The sequence below is a fragment of the Diadema antillarum genome, unplaced genomic scaffold, assembly GCF_040938485.1.
Source record: "Diadema antillarum isolate AM-2024a unplaced genomic scaffold, OU_Dant_1.0 seq00000164_RagTag, whole genome shotgun sequence".
NCBI lineage: Eukaryota > Metazoa > Echinodermata > Echinoidea > Diadematoida > Diadematidae > Diadema > Diadema antillarum.
The window spans coordinates 146,752-165,470 of record NW_027271235.1 but is presented as its reverse complement, the minus strand read 5'-3'; the positions used below and the strand labels follow the sequence as shown (position 1 = coordinate 165,470).

Genomic DNA, 18,719 nt, shown 5'->3' with positions numbered 1-18,719 from the left:
GAATTGAAAAAAAAGGGGCAAAATACAGACAAGACAAAATGGGGGTGGGGGCAATCACAATAATCCTGACGACTTTCAGAAGGTGCCACTTGAGTCCTCATGTGATTCAGTCAAAGAAGGCCCTGTTTGGAAGGAGAGCCGGGGGGGGGGGGGGGCTGAAGATATACCATTGACAATCAATTGATCTCCTTAATCTCTGGCCTCCCCTCCCCCCCCCCCCCCAAGAGCGTTATCCGAGCCCCTGTGTATCACAATAGGCTCCATAACAACGTATAAAACAGGGCCGGCGGAACGTTTTCAAAAGTTTTTTTTTTTTTTTTTTTTTTTTTGGGGGGGGGGGAACACATTGCAGGTTTCATGAGCTAACAAGCAAAAAAGAAAAAAAAAAGGTCCTCAGCTCATCTCTCCCCTTTCACTTCCGGGTTTCTTCAGCTGACAAGTAAAATAAAACACAAAACAAAACAAAACAAAACAAAACAAATGGGTTTTAGCTCATCTTTCTCCTTCCTCTTCCGAGTTCATTCACAAGCAAACCCCCCCCCCAAAAAAAACCCAAAACAAAGCAAAAAACAAAAAGCAAAAGAGGAGGGTCTTCAGCGGAAAAAAAAAAAAAAAAAAAAAAAAAACTTACCTTACCGCGCCCACACTTCAAGATTTCTATTAATCTTTTTCTTTTTAGTGCCACTTACGTACTTACGTAGACTGTACTTCCGGGTTAAAAAAAGGGGGGGGGGGGCCCAAAGTGATGACACCTTACATGTATTCCTTTGTATGGTGCACAAAAAGTGGGCTCCCCCCCCCCCCCCCCGTTCCGCCGGCCATGTAGGCCTACAAGGCACATCATCTTTTGAGAAGTCCTACAGTTGTACAGCCATTTTAGGAACCTGCAAAACCAAGGAACGACGGTTCAGATGCGAAGATGCTGTATTAATGATAATGAAAGTCTGGAAAGTAGGCTATGTTTAATAACTCGTTTTGTGTGCATACAATGTGGCATACATCGATACACGACGGTACACTACGAGATGCAAGTCAATACAAATAAGCCTGTCTCGTCATGCGATCATGAGAAATACCATGGGTTGCTTGCTTACAACAAACGAGGTTTGCAACGCCGCTGTGGTAAGTTTAACCAAGGAGGTACTAGGCAAGTTGCCTAGTACCTCCTTGGTTTAACATTCTGACATACTTACGTACTTTTATGCTACGGTATTTGCATTGCGGTAATGGGTGCGTACGTGTATTACAAAACTTGCTGGCCGCATCATCGCCACTGAACTGCTGACCGGGATGCGCTGGCGCATGGCTGGCTGGCTGGCTGGCTGGCTGGCCTGGGCCTGCTGGTTCATTTTCACACTGAAGTACTCAGTAGAATTAGCTATTAGTAGGCCTACGACTGGGTTGAAACAAGAAAATGTCTTGTATGCTGGTGCATTATAATCGTGCTAGGTCAAGGTTAATGTTACGCTGTGAATTGGTTTTAAGTACTGCTGGACCGGCCCGCTAGGTCTCGCACTTCATCACTTGGAAGTATCTAACCTGTTCTTTGACCTTGCTTGAGAACTAGGAATTGTAGTGGTCTGTAGTTGCTGGGAACCGGTCTTTGCTGCCGCAGCTCTTCAAAATCCTTGCGTTTGTCATTGATGTTTGTGAACGACACAGCTCCGTTATTCTTACTTACGCCAGTATCAAGAACAGTGACAGTTTTCTGCTAGAGTAGCAATAAATCAGTAGATCTAAGTTCATGATTACACAAGTTTGCAAAGTAGGCAGCCGTGTCGACAGCTAAGGTCAACCCAGCATACTCGAGTAGAGCGGTGGGGGGGGGGGGGGGGGGGGGGCGGCGGCCACCCGTCGCGGTGGCGCAGCGAGTGTACCGGTGTCTGCAGGGGAAGTGATACGTCCCACGGGGAAAAAAAAAAAAACCGATTGAAATTCAGCCCGGCCGTACACAATGACGGTACATACATGTATAGCGCGAACAGCGGATTCGAAAGATAAGCCTTAGGTCGCTTACCCTAGGCCCTATTCCTCGCGTGATCATAGCTTGATCTGTCGGAAGAATAAGAATACTCGGGCCTGACAAACTACTACATGACTCTACCCTTTCACATTCGGCAGTATAAAACATTCTTTCAATACCTTCATGTCAGCCACAAACATTTTAGAAAAGAAACTTCATCAGATCATAAGCCCATCCCATTATTGCTTTGCAGCTTTGTTACCCACGCTCGCCTTGGAATGTGTAATGACTTGCCTATATGTAATACCTTGTATAAAAGACCACCTTTGTTGTTTTGCTGGCGGTAATCGGGTTAGCAAAAAGATTATTGTTGTTGTTGTTGTTTCTGTTTGCAAATCACCCCCTCCCTTTTTTCTTGTATTTATAATGGGGTCTATTTTGGTTCACAAGGCACAGCTAAATACAATTTAGTATTTTTGAAAGTGATGACACGGATGGTATCACGGAGTGCATACCTCTAAGGCTTATCTTTCTGCTCTTAAAGGGACATTCGAGACGATTTATATAGTTTAACATTCAATGTATAGGCCTACATAAATTGATATAGTGCCATGTACAGATTTGCCCAATTGATTAAAGACCCAAAAGAAAATGACATCGAAGGCTCACATATTCCATGGCAAAGTAACCACTTCCTGAAATGTTCACCTTTATAGAATTCATGCGTGCTTTCTTCATTTGTTCTGCTTCGATGAGCAACAATGTATCATGTCATCATTCTTATACATACGAAACTGCTTCTACTGTATGTCATCATTCCTCGTTCACTGTGATTTGTTATAGATTTTGTAAACACTTTTATTCCTTTCCCAATTATCCCAGTCACAGTAACTGTGACAGTGTAATCTTACAGAAACTGTGAAACCAGATCATGTTCTTAAAGTTTAGTTTACTAACTATACCATGCAAACGAGTTTGATAATCATCTGGAGGTCTCTTTATGACGCCTTGCAAGCGAGACCACGAAACACACTGTCAATAGAAATCAGGCGATATCTTCACATACAGTACTGTAAACAAAACTTATGAGACACCCCTCCCCCTCGTGCCGCTTTTAGGCTTGATTCCAGACGGCAGACCTATTTTATTCCCTTTCACCATTTCTCTGTTTTCTTCATTGTTTCTTCGTGTACAGCAGTGAGTATAACCTCTATGTGAAGTAACATGCGATAGATTGGTATTCAGCTCGATGCAAAAAACAACAAGTTTGTTTGGGAATTAAATTCTTTACAACCTTTGAATTCTTTTTCTGTGTTTTGTAATAAGAAACCCTGGAAATCAGTTATAAAACTACACTCGATAACCGGCATAAAATCAGGATGCCACAGAAACTCTCGAATATGATTGTCTCAAAATTTGTCCAATATTAGACATAAGCTTCTTTGCATGAAATGTAGACAAAATAATGCTATCAAAATGTATGGATAAATGAAAATATGGATTGAGGGCATTTCTTTTAAAGGATTTATGAATTAGTTGGTGAAAGGGCGCCTAAACAGATTGTTTGGGAATATTCCGATAATTGGAATTTAGGTGACATGTCGTTCCGATTTTTTTCTTAGCATTGTCATTAGGTCCTTTGAGAATTGTTTACCCTCTTTAAATCAGTTAACGTTTCATTTGAATTTGTGAACTAATTATTCAACGATATAACATGTGAGTTATTACGACCGTATATTTGATTAGTCTTTTATTTTCTTTGACGACGAGATTAAAGTGTATTGTGCATCGAGTTGTTTTTAATATGCATCTTTATACTTCCATGGCAGCTATATAGGTTGAATATTAATCTAAATGACGAGTAGTAGATGGATTATTAACCTTGCTGACGTACTGGAACAAGTTCTTTTTATCAAACTTATTTGATTTTAAAGGGATCGTACAGTTTTGGTTGAGACCTAATTTCAGGTTTCTAACATTTTTCTGTGAAATAATGAGAAACCTCTTGTGAAATATGAAAGAGCATGTTATTCTATGAGGAATTCAACGTTTTTTTGATGAAAATTAGTTTTGAAATGGCTGAGATATCCAAAAAGAGCGATTCTAATAAAGTGTGGGACCCACACTTTATTACGATCGCTTTGTTATAATTTGTTTTTGGATGTTTCAGGAATTCCAAACCCGATTTTCATCAAATAAACTTTGAATTCCTCTTAAAGTGGTATGCTCTGTACTATATATCATAAGTGTTTTCTTGGTATCTCGCAAAAAGTTAAAAGCCCAATTCTCATCTCCACCAATACTGTACCTTCCCTTTAATCCGTCTTTTTTCCCTCTCTCATGAGAGGGTACAACGAAAGCAGTAAAGGGTTACGTGTCGTCCAGCATCGCGACCAAGATGGTAAGTGCGGGGTCAAAATTACTGGTTTTTGTTTTGTTTTGTTTTGTTTTGTTTTTTGTTTTTTGTTTTTTGTTTTTTGGGGGGGGGGGGGGAGGGGGTGGTTTTTTAGACAGATTTCCAGCCATTTCTTCTGTCAGTGTTGTCCAGCATATTTTTCACTATAAAGGGAAGCAGTAACTATATAGGTAGCATGACATGCATGGGTTATAATGTGCGGATCTCTTGAAGGTCAAAGGTCAAAAGTCACTCAATGATTTAGCTAAAATGTCGTACCCATTGCAGCTGAACCTTTATCGTGAGTAATGCCCAGTAATGTCAGTAAGGTAAATATGCTTGAAAATAGTAATGAAATAAATTCATTAAATGCAGAATGTATGTTATCATCCGCATTTTTTAATTCTCCTGACGCTTGAAGAGCTCGTGGACAATAGAGAGATCTTGATTTCTGTAATTTTTTATCGAAATAAAAAAAAAAAGTTGAGTTCCGTATACAGTGCATCGCAAAGGACGAAAGGTAAAGGTCAATAGTAAAATTATTTATAGTGAAAAAATGCTAGAAATGTCTTTTGCCTATCGCATTAAATTCCATTAAATTAGCAATGATTTAAAATGTAATGATTGTGATTTATAATTCACAAATATGAAATTAATGTCGAATGGAGAGGGAGCTAATAAGCGCTCTTAACAGTCAGTGGTAGAGATTTTGATTTTCGTTATCCATCGACCTGACAATACTGTTACATGACTGGATATAATATAGCCAACCATTGTTCAGCTGCAATAGCTGGTCTTCCGTCATGAGTGCCGTCAGCTGTATATTTTTACTTGCAGGGAGAACCACTTCACTATATCAGTTGTGCACCCTGTTCTATCCAATCCATACGATGCAAAGTTGAGTGAAGCAAGGATTTTTAAAGGGCGTTTACGACTGATTTGTATATAATTTATAACTTATTTATTTATTCATTCATTCATTTATTAACAGCGGCGGCTTTCCAGTTAAGTGTCGCCAGGCACTCGAATGTACTCTCTATAATTTTTCAAGTTCTGACTCTTTTGTTGCTTGTTGATTTGTTTTTGTGTAGAGCCTTATACTTTATCCCCTCTTTTCTAACCAGAGTATTAAAGGGGCTGTACAGTACTGGTTGAGGTAGGGATTCATGTTTTGAACATTCCTAAGTGAGATAATGAAAAGGCTCTTATGAAATATGAAAGAGCATGTAATTTTAAGAAGGATTCAACGTTTATTTGATGAAAATTGGTTTTCAAATGGCTGAGATATCCAGAAAAGTGCTAATAATAAAAGGCGACATGCCCCAACTTTATTAGGATCTCTTTGTTTCACCTTGTTTTTGGATATCTCAGCCATTTCAAAACCGATTTTCATCGAATAAACTTTTGATACCCCTTAGAACTGCATGCTCTTTGACATCTCATAGAGTGGTTTCTGAATATCTCGCAAAATGTTAAAAGCTAAATCCTCACCTCAACCAGAACTGTACACACCCTTTAAAATCTAGTCTAAAAGCTGCCGCGCTATAGTTCAGGGATTATCGCCCATCAGGGTTCAGACTTATAGTCCGCTGTTGATAATCCCGGCTTTGTTTTGATTGAATAGAAGTTGGTCAAAATAGGAGACTCTATTCGCATTCTCAACAAAGCTCTGTAATGACAATCTGTTTGCTTCTCATAAAAATGCTTTCTAAGGAGATTATTACGTGAGTGGTATGATAAAACTCTGTCGCATGAAGTGTGCTATAGATTTTTTTTTCCCGTATATCACAAGCACGATGTGTTCATTGCAGAGCTACATCATCAACTAAATAACAGTGCATTGCTGGTATTATTCCTGCCATTGTGTCCCTTCAAGAGAATTAAAGGCGTAATTTTACCAACACTGCACTCTGAAAAAATCCGGGTCAGAACCAACGGCCTTAATCCGTACTGAGGAGTGGGGGCAGGGGGGGGGGGGGGGGGATGATCGGCGATAGTCACCATCACCACGATTACAAGCCCATAAAGTCCATAACCGGACCGGCGCATCCCTTGGTGGGGGGGGGGGGGGGGGGGGGAGGGGGGAGAAGCTACCCCCCCCCCCACACACACACACACACACTTTACAGCAAATGTCCCACTCTTTTCCATGCAAAGTGGGAGGGAAGTGGCAGCTAAATATGAAGACTTTTTGTTCTTGTTTTTGTTTGTTTTTTGATGTTCTTTTTTTGATGACTTTGATGACTTTTTTGTTGTTGTTGTTTCTCTTGTCTTTTGATGTTCTTTCTTCTTGACTGACAGGCGATTTTGACACCCCTCCCCCTTTCCAAAACGTAGCGCAGCCCTGAATAATGCCCAAATAAATTCAATAAAATGCTAATATCGATATCCATTTCTTTGTATGCAATAACGTAGTAGATATTTTCCTGTAGCTATTAATTGTATTCTTCAATTTTCTTGATTTAAGTCAATAAAGCAATCATCCCAGGGGCATCGTTCCGTTTTAATGATGGGGGGGGGGGGGGGGGGGGGGACTTGGAGTTGGAAAAAAAGGGAGTGGAGCAGCCTAGCGAGGAAAATTTTGCATTTTCAGACCTGAAATTCAGCGATCTGGTGCACACTTTTGGTGAAATTTGGGATTTTTTCCTATCAAAAAACAAGTAAGAAAAAGAAATATTCATAATTGAATGACTACATCGTGGTATTTCAGCTCTTGCTCCGCCTGTGCGACATCACTGTCATGATTGTGAAGGCCTACTAAAAATAGTGGAGCATATCACCGGCGTAGCCAGGATATAGGGGGATCCCGAGCGGTTAGATGCGAGGGAGCGATGCGAGCGAGGGGGGAGGGTTGAGAACTTTTTGCATATAGATGTTGTAATGGTGCAATTTGATGCATTTTTACATGTTTTATCGACTTGAAACAGTCCAACATGTTTAAGGGTAGCAGTACATTTTATGTAGATTATTATTGAACAATTTTACCTGTAAAATGGTATTATTTAGATAAACTTCTTGTATTAATTCTTACACTGAAAATCATGAACGCGATCATGAATTTTGACATTGTACAGTCCCAAAAACGGCCGTTTGTAGCTTGGCCTATATTTTTTCGCTTAGGAAATTAAGGCGCACCGGGGCGCAACTGCTGGCAATTACTGGCAGCAACATCAGGAGAATGACATAACGATTAAATTTTATGCGAGCGAGCGAAGCGAGCGAGCTTGAAGATTTTGACATTTTACGGTCCAAAAACTGCCGTTTGTAGCTATATTTTTTCGCTTTGAAAATTAAGGGGGGGGGGGGGTCCCACCGGGCGCAACTGCTGGCAATTACTGGTAGCAACATCAGGAGAATGGCATGACGATTAAATGCGAGCGAGCGAAGCAAGCGAACTTGAAAATTTGGACATTGTACAGTCCAAAAACAGCCGTTTGTAGCTATATTTTTTCGCTTAGGAAATTAAGGGGGTGGGGGCGCACCGGGCGCAACTGCTGGCAATTACTGGCAGCAACATCAGGAGAATGACATAACGATTAAATGCGAGCGAGCGGAGCGAACGAGCTTGAAAATTTTGTATATTTTACAGTCCCAAAACTGCCGTTTGTAGCTGTATTTTTTCGCTTTGAAAATAGGAGGGGGGGGGGGGGCACACCGGGCACAACTGCTGGCAATTACCCGGCAGCAACATCAGGAGAATGGCATGACGATTAAATGCGAGCGAGCGAAGCAAGCGAGCTTGAAAATTTGGATATTGTACAGTCCAAAACGGCCGTTTGCAGCTATATTTTTTTCGATTAGGAAATTAAGGGGTGGGGCGCACCGGGCGCAACTACTGGCAATTACTGCAGCAACATCAGGAGAATAACATAACGATTAAATGCGAGAGGGCGGAGCGAGCGAGCTTGAAAATTTTGACATTACAGTCCAAAAACTGCCGTTTGTAGCTATACTTTTCTCGCTTTGAAAAGTAAGGGATGGGGGCGCACCGGGCGCAACTGCTGGCAATTACTGGTAGCAACATCAGGAGAATGGCATGACGATTAAATGCGAGCGAGCGAAGCAAGCGAGCTTGAAAATTTGGACATTGTACAGTCCAAAACGGCCGTTTGCAGCTATATTTTTTTCGATTAGGAAATTAAGGGGTGGGGCGCACCGGGCGCAACTGCTGGCAATTACTGGCAGCAACATCAGGAGAGCGAGCTAGCTTGAAAATTCTACAGTCTTAAAACTGCCGTTTGTAGCTATATTTTTCGCTTTGGAAATTAAGGGGGAGCCCGGTGCGCTCCTCCTCCCCCCCCCCCCCCCCCACCACCCCCTCCCCTGGATCTGCCACATGGTAGTCAAAGGTGTCGGTTTATGTTCATGATTGGGGGAGTATGACCAGCGAGGTGGCGTCGAAGTGACCAAGCGGGGAAGAATGTCCAAAATCTGCACTTTAGAGCATCCCCTTATTGTTTGTGTTTGTGTGTGTGTGTGTGTTTTATATGCATGGAAAAGTTAGGAAATAGCCCAGGTCAAGTCTTATTATTGACAATGCAAGGCATTTTAATATAGACAAGTATGTAAAGCAGCACTGCAATATCAATGATCTAGCTTTGAATAACAAAGCATATAAGGTACAAAGGTGTACATTCTACATCACATTGCGCAACATTGCAGCGACTCTTTTTTGCCGTTCGGATGTTCTGAGTACACTGCGCACATCCTGCTTATATTCCGAGTGCCAACCAGGAATCACGTCTGAATCACAATCTTTTGTCGGCTCCGGGCTTTTTGAACAATGTTTCACAGTATATACCTCTTTAATTACTAAACCCTTTGCTAAACCCTTGAATTACCATTTGGTAAGTCTTTTTTTCTTTTTTTTTACCAGCGGATTGGGGGGGGGGGGGCATATGCCCCCCCCCCCCATGCCCCCTCCCACGTAGTTACGCCACTGCTTGCCCTGCATACGAGGGTGCTTTGCCTTTTAGAATTCAGATGAAAATATCTTGTAAGCACATTTATGATGTAATGTGGGGAAATTTCGATCCAGAAGTGTATACTATTTTTTTAGGGAGGGGGAGGGGGTACCCTCCGTTAATTGAAAGTATCTAGTTTCAAGTTTATTTATTCATTTGTCTTTCTTCAACAATAGGCAATATAACAATACATACAATAACATTGACACTTTCTTTCAGGAATATGTAGGAACAACAACAACTAATACTAAAAGTTTTGCAAATACATAAGTATAAACTAATGATTACATGTACATGTGAAATGATAAAGAAAGGGTAACAAATATTTTGAAGCATAGATATCTCCTCCCACCCAAGGAACATTTGCATTTCTTTTAACTGAAGTAACAGACCTGGTGCACACTTTATGAAACATTTTGAAATCTGTCAATCTAAAGTGTAGAAATGACTGAACGGGGAGGGTATGGGAGGGGTTAGGCCTATCCCCCTCTTACGCGAGGGAGATTTTGTATTTTCAGAATTGAAATTCAGCCATCTTTGGGTAAAATATTTAGACAGTTTTCTATCAAAAAAGTAAGAACATTTCCACATCTCGGCGTTACGAGGAGGAGCAAAATGATATGTTTGTCCACAATACTTTTATGGGGGAACCATCCCCCTCCATCGACGCCTCTGCATAATATACGAGGGAGCTTTTGTACGTGAAATATCTGCTCTCTTTGATCAATATTTAAGGAAATAAAACGTCAATCTCAAAATAGTGTACAAAGTCTATCAAAAGGGACCCAGTAGCGGAGCTTTTGCATATTTGTGATTGCAATTCAGCGATCCGGTGCATAATTCTGGCGATAGTTTGTACAATTTTCCATAAAGAAAGTCGAGATTTGTCCTCATCTCGGGAATTGCTTGGGGGACAAATGATTTGTCTGCCCCCAACAGATTTCCACGCCCCTGATCATCCCTGGGTACTGAGTATGCCATAGATGTATCAGAGTCATCAGGAATGATTCAGGAAATGGGGGGGTGGGGTTCAATTATGGCGGTATAGTTTTTGTTATTGTTTGTTTGTTTGTTTTTGTACATATTTTGCAGATGGTCCTGAGTTGCTCGCTTCATAGCATGTTTACATGTAAGCCTATATGCTATTTGACGTTGTCAACGTCTGGACCATACCTTATGTCGATATTACTTTCTTCGCGAGCGAGCGGAGCGAGCGAGCGCTTGAGAAAACTATGTATCATCTATAGAATACTGTTCAGCTCTGTTCCCTGTCTGAAGGCGGGCGTACGAACGTCATACAATATGCCAAAATTGATACAATCACATTTCTACTTCCTCCATTTTTTCCCCTCAAATTTCAGGGGGATGATTGTACAGGCCATCCCCCCTCCTCCATTTCAGGGGGGGGGGGGGGGTGGGAATATATCCCCCCCCCCCCCCCCGGGATTTACGCCCATGGTCAGAAGTGACCCGGAAATGGTTCCGTTGGGGTCACACACCGTTCCGGGTCAAAAATGACTTGGAATTTGGTCATGAAGACCCCGAATGGGGTCACCCTGGCCCAATTCATGACTCTGGATGGGGTCATATCTGGCCTCATTCCTTGTCATTTCTGACCCGGAACGGTGTATGACCCCCAACGGACCCAGTTCCGGGTCACTTATCTGACTCGGATTTTTTTAGAATGTGAACTATATGTCATGCAGTTGGTATCAATATTTTTGTCTCTGAAACATGACTTTGTGCACGTTTTGTATACTATGTCTTCGCTGGTGTCTAAATATTTTACTCAATATGTGCCTTGTTATAGTGAGGTAAATTGTTTTTGTTTTGTTTTGTTTGTTTGTTTTTTGATACGCGATGCATGTTCATCAACATCAAAAGCCATCTGGACAAAACTATTGGTTCGCAGTGTTAATATGGTTATATCGCAGAGCATGATAAATAACCACATCGAGCGATGATCCTTCGTCTATGATCTATTTATTTTTTTACACAAGATCCCGTCCTCAATTGATATGCGACGCCATAAAAATGTGATTTGGTATAGGCCTGTCATGCGCTTGGCAAACATAACAGGCAATGGTTTGATGACATTAAAGTGTTACAAAATTATTACCCTGAGTAGTAATCCATGAACTATATAGCCCTGCAGCTTGTCTAACACTTGTAGAGTGAAAAAAAAAAAGATAGAGTAGGGAAAGAGTGCATGGATAAAGAATACGCACATAAACAGATCAGCAAACGACAAAACATCAAAACAACAGAGTATTCGGTTGCCGAAGTACACGAACTATATTTAGATTGGAATGGACTCCTCAGGAACAAAGTCCAACTCCGTATTTGGAAGTTTTCGAAGCGATTTTAAACCCACATTTTGTTCAACTGCTCATTAAATAGTCGTTTGTTTTTGTTTTCTAACTCTTTAAAGTATTTTATTTGGTTTCTCATGTAGCACTGTGATTAAAGCACCCATTTAACATAGTTATCATCACAGCGCTGTCAACATTGTCACTATAATAATAATAGGCCTAGTAATAACTAGATCCAAGAACGTGTCAAGCGTAACAAATTGGGAGATCCGATATATTCGGAAATAAATGATTTCTGAGATTCTCATTGAAGAAAAGGGAATCAAATCTGTCATGCCTAATCACAGATTTAAAATGGAAAGGGCATTAGTTAGGCGCCTTACTGGTATTTCTAAGCGCACAAAAAGACAAAGAAAATAAAAAACCAAATAACACTTATAGGACAATGCAAAACGAAAACTACACTCGCAAACGAAGAAGAAGAAGAAAAGAAAAAACAGTGCATAATTATTATGATACAGTACTCTTTAAAAAAAATCGAGTGAAAATATTCACTCTTAAAGGAGTGAATACAAAAAAAGAGTGAATTTTGAGTGAAATTGGAGTGAATTTTGAGTGAAAATGTTCATTTTCACTCATTTTGGAGTGACCTCAGGGATCACTCGAAGATTTTGAAGTGATCCCTGAGGTCACTCTAAACCGAGTGAAAATGAACTCCTTTAAGAGTGAATATTTTCACTCGATTTTTTTAGAGTATGATACAATAATGTTTGTGTGTGTGTGCGCGCGCCTCCAGAAAAAAAAAAATCACAAAGTTCTGATTAAACAGATGGGTTTTTAGAAGGATTTTAAATGACTCAATAGATGAGCTATTATCTTTGTTACATCATTATTACTACTTCTATTTTTATAATGTGATATTATAAATGATATTGTAGATAGATTATTATTGATTCAGTATTTATGCAGTACCACTACTGTTATAATTTTGTTTTTATGCTATTATTATTATTATTATCATATCACTCTAATCGTTATTGTCATTATGATTATTTTAATTATTACATTATGTAGACACCAAAAGGATTTCTTCAGGTTTCTTTCATGCACAATAAACAGGAATGTCGTGGCATTCGTTCGAGTGAGCTTTGAAAGAAAAAGATCGCGTTTCAAGTGGTTTTTATCATTCGCAATAAAGGTGATTTTAGAACTACACTATTAATGTGCTTATTTTGTGTTGCAAATAAGAGAAATATCGATATTAGCTGTCATATATACTATTACTGCTTCGTATAACATCCATGTCGATGTGTTTTAGCATATTAACACATTTTATTCGCCGTGCTTATGAAGTTATACCAGGTATTTGTGCTATGAAGATGCGCATCAACTTCACAAATTAATGTATTCTCACGTTCGATGGTTTTATTCTCACAATCTCGTTCTGAGAATAGGGATGCAGTTAACGCGTGTGTATTTTTGTTTCTGTGTGTGATGTGTGTGTGTGTGTGTGTGTGTGTGTGTGTGCCACGTTGGTTATCCGATCTGCTGATTTCTCATATTTCTTTCGAGTGGTCATTTTTTTTTTATATGACGAAAATATTTCCCAGCACCATGCATTTTCAACTTAAAGTTCATTTTGATATTAGAAATAGAATACGATCAGACAAAACACAACACTTTGAATTTCATCTTGTAAACTAAAGAACGTTTTGGATAATGGAGAGTTTCACATGTGATGGTGATAATATGGTCATGGCAACGCAAATATAAGTGATGACGTCATCACATTCAAAATCACATCGTTTGATTATTTCTTGACATTTGAAACATCAAAGCATTTTATAATAATTACAACCACGTTCTCCCTTTTACATAATAGGGACAGTGACGTGTTAAAAGGCTGCGGCGATTTGAGGATACAACTTATTTGTTTTGATTTCATTATAAAAGATTCCACGTACCCACCAAAGCTACTGAATAGACTGTGAGACAATGGTAGCATGACCTCTATACCATTATTTGCGACTGTTATCACAGTGACTTTTTCTTAAACTATATCAAAGTAAGCTTTACAAGCGTGCGAACTCCTTTGATCATTAAAGATTATAGGCCAGAGAAACAATTGAGAGGCAGTTTCCTTGTATTATGTATGCCTATAAAAATATGAAATGTTTCCTTTATAGAACTTTACAACGTTTTTATACAAAGTACTGCAACACACTGTGCTGCATATAATGGGGTTATGGTTAACGAAAATTCGATCCATCTCTTTGATTCTTTTTGAGTTTCCTAACAACATGTAGGCCTATTATACAAGTTTGACCCGTGAATGTTTTCGCACCAACAAGTTAGTGTCCAGCGGAGCAAATATAGGATTATTGTGTTGATGTTACTATTACTCGTATATCGTGATCACCCTATAATGTGTGAACCGTGTCATGGTCATAAGACAAGTACGCCTGTGAACGACAGAAAAACGGATATGAGAACGTCTGATTGTGATCGTGTCGCATTGGAGTCCTCGAATATCCTATCTAAGTGAGTTTTCCAGCCATTTTCCAGTTTCACCCGATGCCATGTGCTGGCTCCATGTTTGCTAGAGCGCAAGTTCATTCATTGTTTTACGGATCACTACTCAAGGCACCGTCGACAATTACAAATAATGTAAACAGTATTAACGAAAATAAAGTAAACAAAAAAACAAACAACATGCCGAAATCTTCCGAATGCTCAATTGCTGTACATTCCTGATTTTGTGAGATTATTTTTCTCGTCTTTTCTATACACCCTGATATATAAGAAAGATTGTGGAGAGAGTGGAAAGATTGCAGGTTTCATGCTTGAAGTGTAGGTGTCGGCCATTTCACCGCGTTAGCACCCTGCTCTTTGCGATGAACTCGTTGGATGAATGAATGAAGTTGAATCTTTTGCATGCATGAGTTGTGACTCTCTCACCCACAGGACCTCCTTTTTATGTCCTATCCGAGGGACAGTGTTTGCGCATTACTAGAGGGGACAGCATGATTACAAAGGGGGACGGTATGATTACACCTGACATATGTGACATATAGGTAAAGGTACAAAGTTGAATCTAAATTATTTTCGTATTGAGAGCGTACAATTAAAACGCAGGCGATTGATGACATTGTTGACTACAGAATCCATTATGGAAGGTGGAAATTATATTGATGCGACGACGTGTCACGACAGCCGCGTGATTTAAAATCATCATAGAAAATAGTAATTGTGCATGATATACTTGAAGTCGATTCTAGTGGAGAGGGAGAGGGGAGTATATTTTCATGCATTCTTCTGGTAAATCATATTGTTGTCGGTAACTACAACGCATAGGACACTATAATGTATTGTACCTTAATTTCATCTCTCCGTATGCTCTCCACTCACCCATGTCCATCATGTGATTGTGATATTGAACTTTGACCTCTGTTAAGTGGTGTCCTCCCCCGACATCCCATCAACCGCGTGAATAATATGCCACGTGCTATGACGTCACTGATGGAGTTGCTTGTAGATTTAGAATTTCGTCACTCATTGATATTAGATTCTTTTAAGTACACCCTTTTTCATTTGAACTTTGATCGGAAATACTCCATAAAGCGTTCATTGTTGACTTTAGCGCGACTATGAAATAATGTACACCTTCCATCCGGAAATAAGATCAAGATTTATAATTTGAAGAGTCGTGCTGTATGTCGTATTTGCTTTGTCATGGAGTAAACGACAGTCTTACTGTAAACACAAAAATATTCGGCATGAATTTTTCGTGAATTGGAGCTGACGGCATTTTAAAACTTTTGCGACACGGCACTGACATTCATTGCATTGTGCAGACGAACACCTTTAACTCTCGCTCATCTTGGCTCCTCGCCAAACGCGAAAGTGTTATGCAAGCCAAATTATCTGTTTTTTACAGTATTTCTTTGAACCCCGAGTGTCTCGAACCCGTCTTTTATCCCTGAGCGTCTGCATAGTGTGCCATGCAGCTTCTGCTATGATTATGGAAGCAACATATAGAAGAGAACTCGTCTCTTCCGAAACTGTCACTCGTTTCCATGTAACATTATGTATATCAAAACCAGTTTTAAATTTCGAAACAAAATATCACATTGTGTGGCACCGTGTGGAGACGCACTTAAAGTGAGCAATCGCAAAGATTTATCGATGACTAGAGCCACGAGACATCTTAGGGTGTACGCTGAATCCACGAGCTGCGGGGAACCCCATTCGTATAGTTTGTAGCGTCATGCATTATGCACAAAATAATCAACGAACTTGCAAGTTAGCTACACTACTCGTACGAGCAGTGACATTCATACGAACGCATCGTTCGTCCAAACCTTTGTGACTGTAGCTTTAAGATATAAACGTCGTGTATTCTCAGTGAGCTCATCACGCCATGTACTCTGATCTTTGTTTACTCCTTTCGTCACGCAGAGGTTAAAGGTTACATTGGTCATAACGATGCTAAAACTATCCTGAGCTTTTCATTTATGGACCGTTCCTTTTAAGGAATGCTCCCTGTGACAGTAATTTGAAGGGTAACACTCCGTTCCTCTCTTCCTTTCTTTCTGTCTTTCTTCCAGCTAACTGATGAGGCAAGTCGTCTGGGAATCTATTCAAAGGCTGAGCTGTCTACTTCACGGACTGTGCAATATAAACGACTTCAAGAGAGCATAAGCCTCCCAGTCTTTTAAATTCTATGACCGTCCAGCTTCGATTCGGCCGAGATGAACTCGATAGAGCCTGACGAAAGTGGCGTCCTCAACGACACCTCAAATGACCACTATTTCACGGACTGCGCATCTGCTTCGTGGGGTGCCAACGACGGTACGCGCGCGCATGACGACGGTACCCGCGAAAATGAGGCAGTTCACAGTTCTGATTCTGCCAAGGACTCCATGGCGACCCAGATCTCTGCTCGAGAGCGCGCCCGAAAGCGTCCTCTAACGATAGAACTGATCGTCCTCCTGGTGTCTGGTGCCTTCGGGGCCCTCGCCACGGTCAACGGCCAGTACATACGACAGAGAATCAGCGACTCGCACAATCACACCGGAGTGAACATGACCGACGGTGACCTGTGCAGTAGCAACGGGACCGGGGAGGTCGAGGAAAAGATCCAGGAGGAAACAGCGCAGTGGACGGTGGCACTTGCCTGCGCTGGCGCCTTTCCGGGAATGTTTTCCACACTTCTTATCGGAACACTGAGCGAGCAGTACGGCAGACGTCTTACCATCCTACTCCCTACCGTAGGCTTCCTCGTAAAGGCTGTCGTTGCACTGCTAGTTATGAACCTGGAGCTACCACTTGCCGTGTTTTTGGCGGGGGAATTCTTTACTGGCTTCACGGGAAGCCTGGCGCTCTTCATGGCCGGATGCTTCAGCTATGTGACAGACATTACGGACGAGAAGCAGCGAATGGTGCGGATTGTCGTCATAGAGATCCTGATCTTCATTGGGATCGGCGTCATGCAGATTGGTCTAGGCTACATGCTACACAGCGTTGGCTTCGCCCTCACGATGTGGGTGCCCGTCGCCGCGCTATTGGTGGCGTGCGTCAATGCCGGCGTGCCCGCTCTTCTGATCGAAACCGTCGAGGTTGACACGCGGACACAACCCGCGCATGCGCATGTGAAAAAGGCGTGTAGGGATATCGTACATCTTTTCGCCGTGAAGACAGGTAACGTGAAAGGCTCTGAGGTTCTGTTAACTGTACCTATAGTGGTAAATTTAAAGTCATGTTTATCGTGATTGATGTACATTTTCTACCACAAGAGGCCGGGTTTTTCCCATTTGCTAATGATCTGCAATGACACCATCTGAGGTCATTTTACCGGTTGACCCTATGAAGTTCATCCACACGAACACTCAGCAAGAAATCATTAAATTTTGTGTAATATTCAAATCAGTGAGCAATATAACACAGAGGATATCATCATAACTTCAATGATATGGAAGGACAGTTTTCATACAGACTCTCTGACAAAATAATGAATGAGGCAGACATTGACTGAGGAAAAAACCCGAACCAATACGTCTGCAGGATTGTGCATCATATTTACAATTAGTGGGTGTGATGTGATAAGGATGTTGCATAAGTGTGACATATAACGGGTAATAGTATGTATTGCGAGTGGGATATATAAGGAAGTACATTATCTTCAATGTACTACACTAGATGATATGCAAAACAAATGTATAATTAGTTCAAGCGTATTATATATATATATATATATATTTTTTTTTTTTAGGAGTCCAAACAGAAAATTCTAATGCACGAGGGACTATAATAATGCATTTATGCATAGTGTGTATTGGCAAAATAGTGCATAGAAATCATTTAGTTGCATTAGATTAAGTGCATAATTTATGACATTGACATAACGTAATTCTCTGTTTCACACGAGATACTCGTGCAAGAATGACGAAAAACAAAAACAAAACAATATTAGTCGTGGGATCGAGAACTAACACGAAATCAGTGAATGTCACGTGGTAACAATTCGACCAAATACACGTCTTGCTATGAATGATGTTTAATGAATATGAGTTTTAAGTGAGTATGATATTATAATAAATATAGTAAATAGGTGCGATATACAGATTCTGTCTGAGTGTGATATACTGATCGTGTATAATGAGTGTGCATGAAACTTTACACCCACAGACAATCGGCGGTATGTCCTCGTCACTTTCCTCACGGTCTGTCTCTTCACGGGGCTTGTAGTCCAAGGTGGTATGCAGATACCTGCCCTCTACGGCCAGGGCCCGCCATTCTGCTGGAAGTCGGTCATTATTGGCTTCTTTGTCACGTGGTCTCTTCTGGTTCCTGGGATTGGTAACGTCCTCTTGGTAGCATTTTCGTCAGCAATATGACTGTGTAACACTCATGCGCGCACGTGTACTCGCATAAACGCGCATGCGCACACGAATACGCGCGCACATTACGCTCGGTGAATCAACAGTGGTGAATGAACAGAGAATTTGTGCGGGCGGGCGCAGAGCGGCTGCGTATCCGCAGTACGGCGCGTCGGACGGATGTATCCTTAAATAAAACTACATGTA

General features: G+C 40.9%; 1 protein-coding gene across 1 annotated transcript; it reads left to right on the top strand.

Moving 5' to 3' along the window:
• The first annotated feature begins 1,008 nt into the window (after positions 1 to 1,008).
• On the top strand, positions 1,009 to 17,257 carry LOC139728102 (proton-coupled folate transporter-like). Its single transcript, XM_071639064.1, has 3 exons — positions 1,009 to 1,122; positions 16,242 to 17,220; positions 17,253 to 17,257. Exons 2-3 carry the CDS (start codon positions 16,386 to 16,388, stop codon positions 17,255 to 17,257), a joined length of 840 nt encoding a protein of 279 aa, XP_071495165.1. The 5' UTR covers positions 1,009 to 1,122; positions 16,242 to 16,385.
• Positions 17,258 to 18,719: the final 1,462 nt, after the last annotated feature.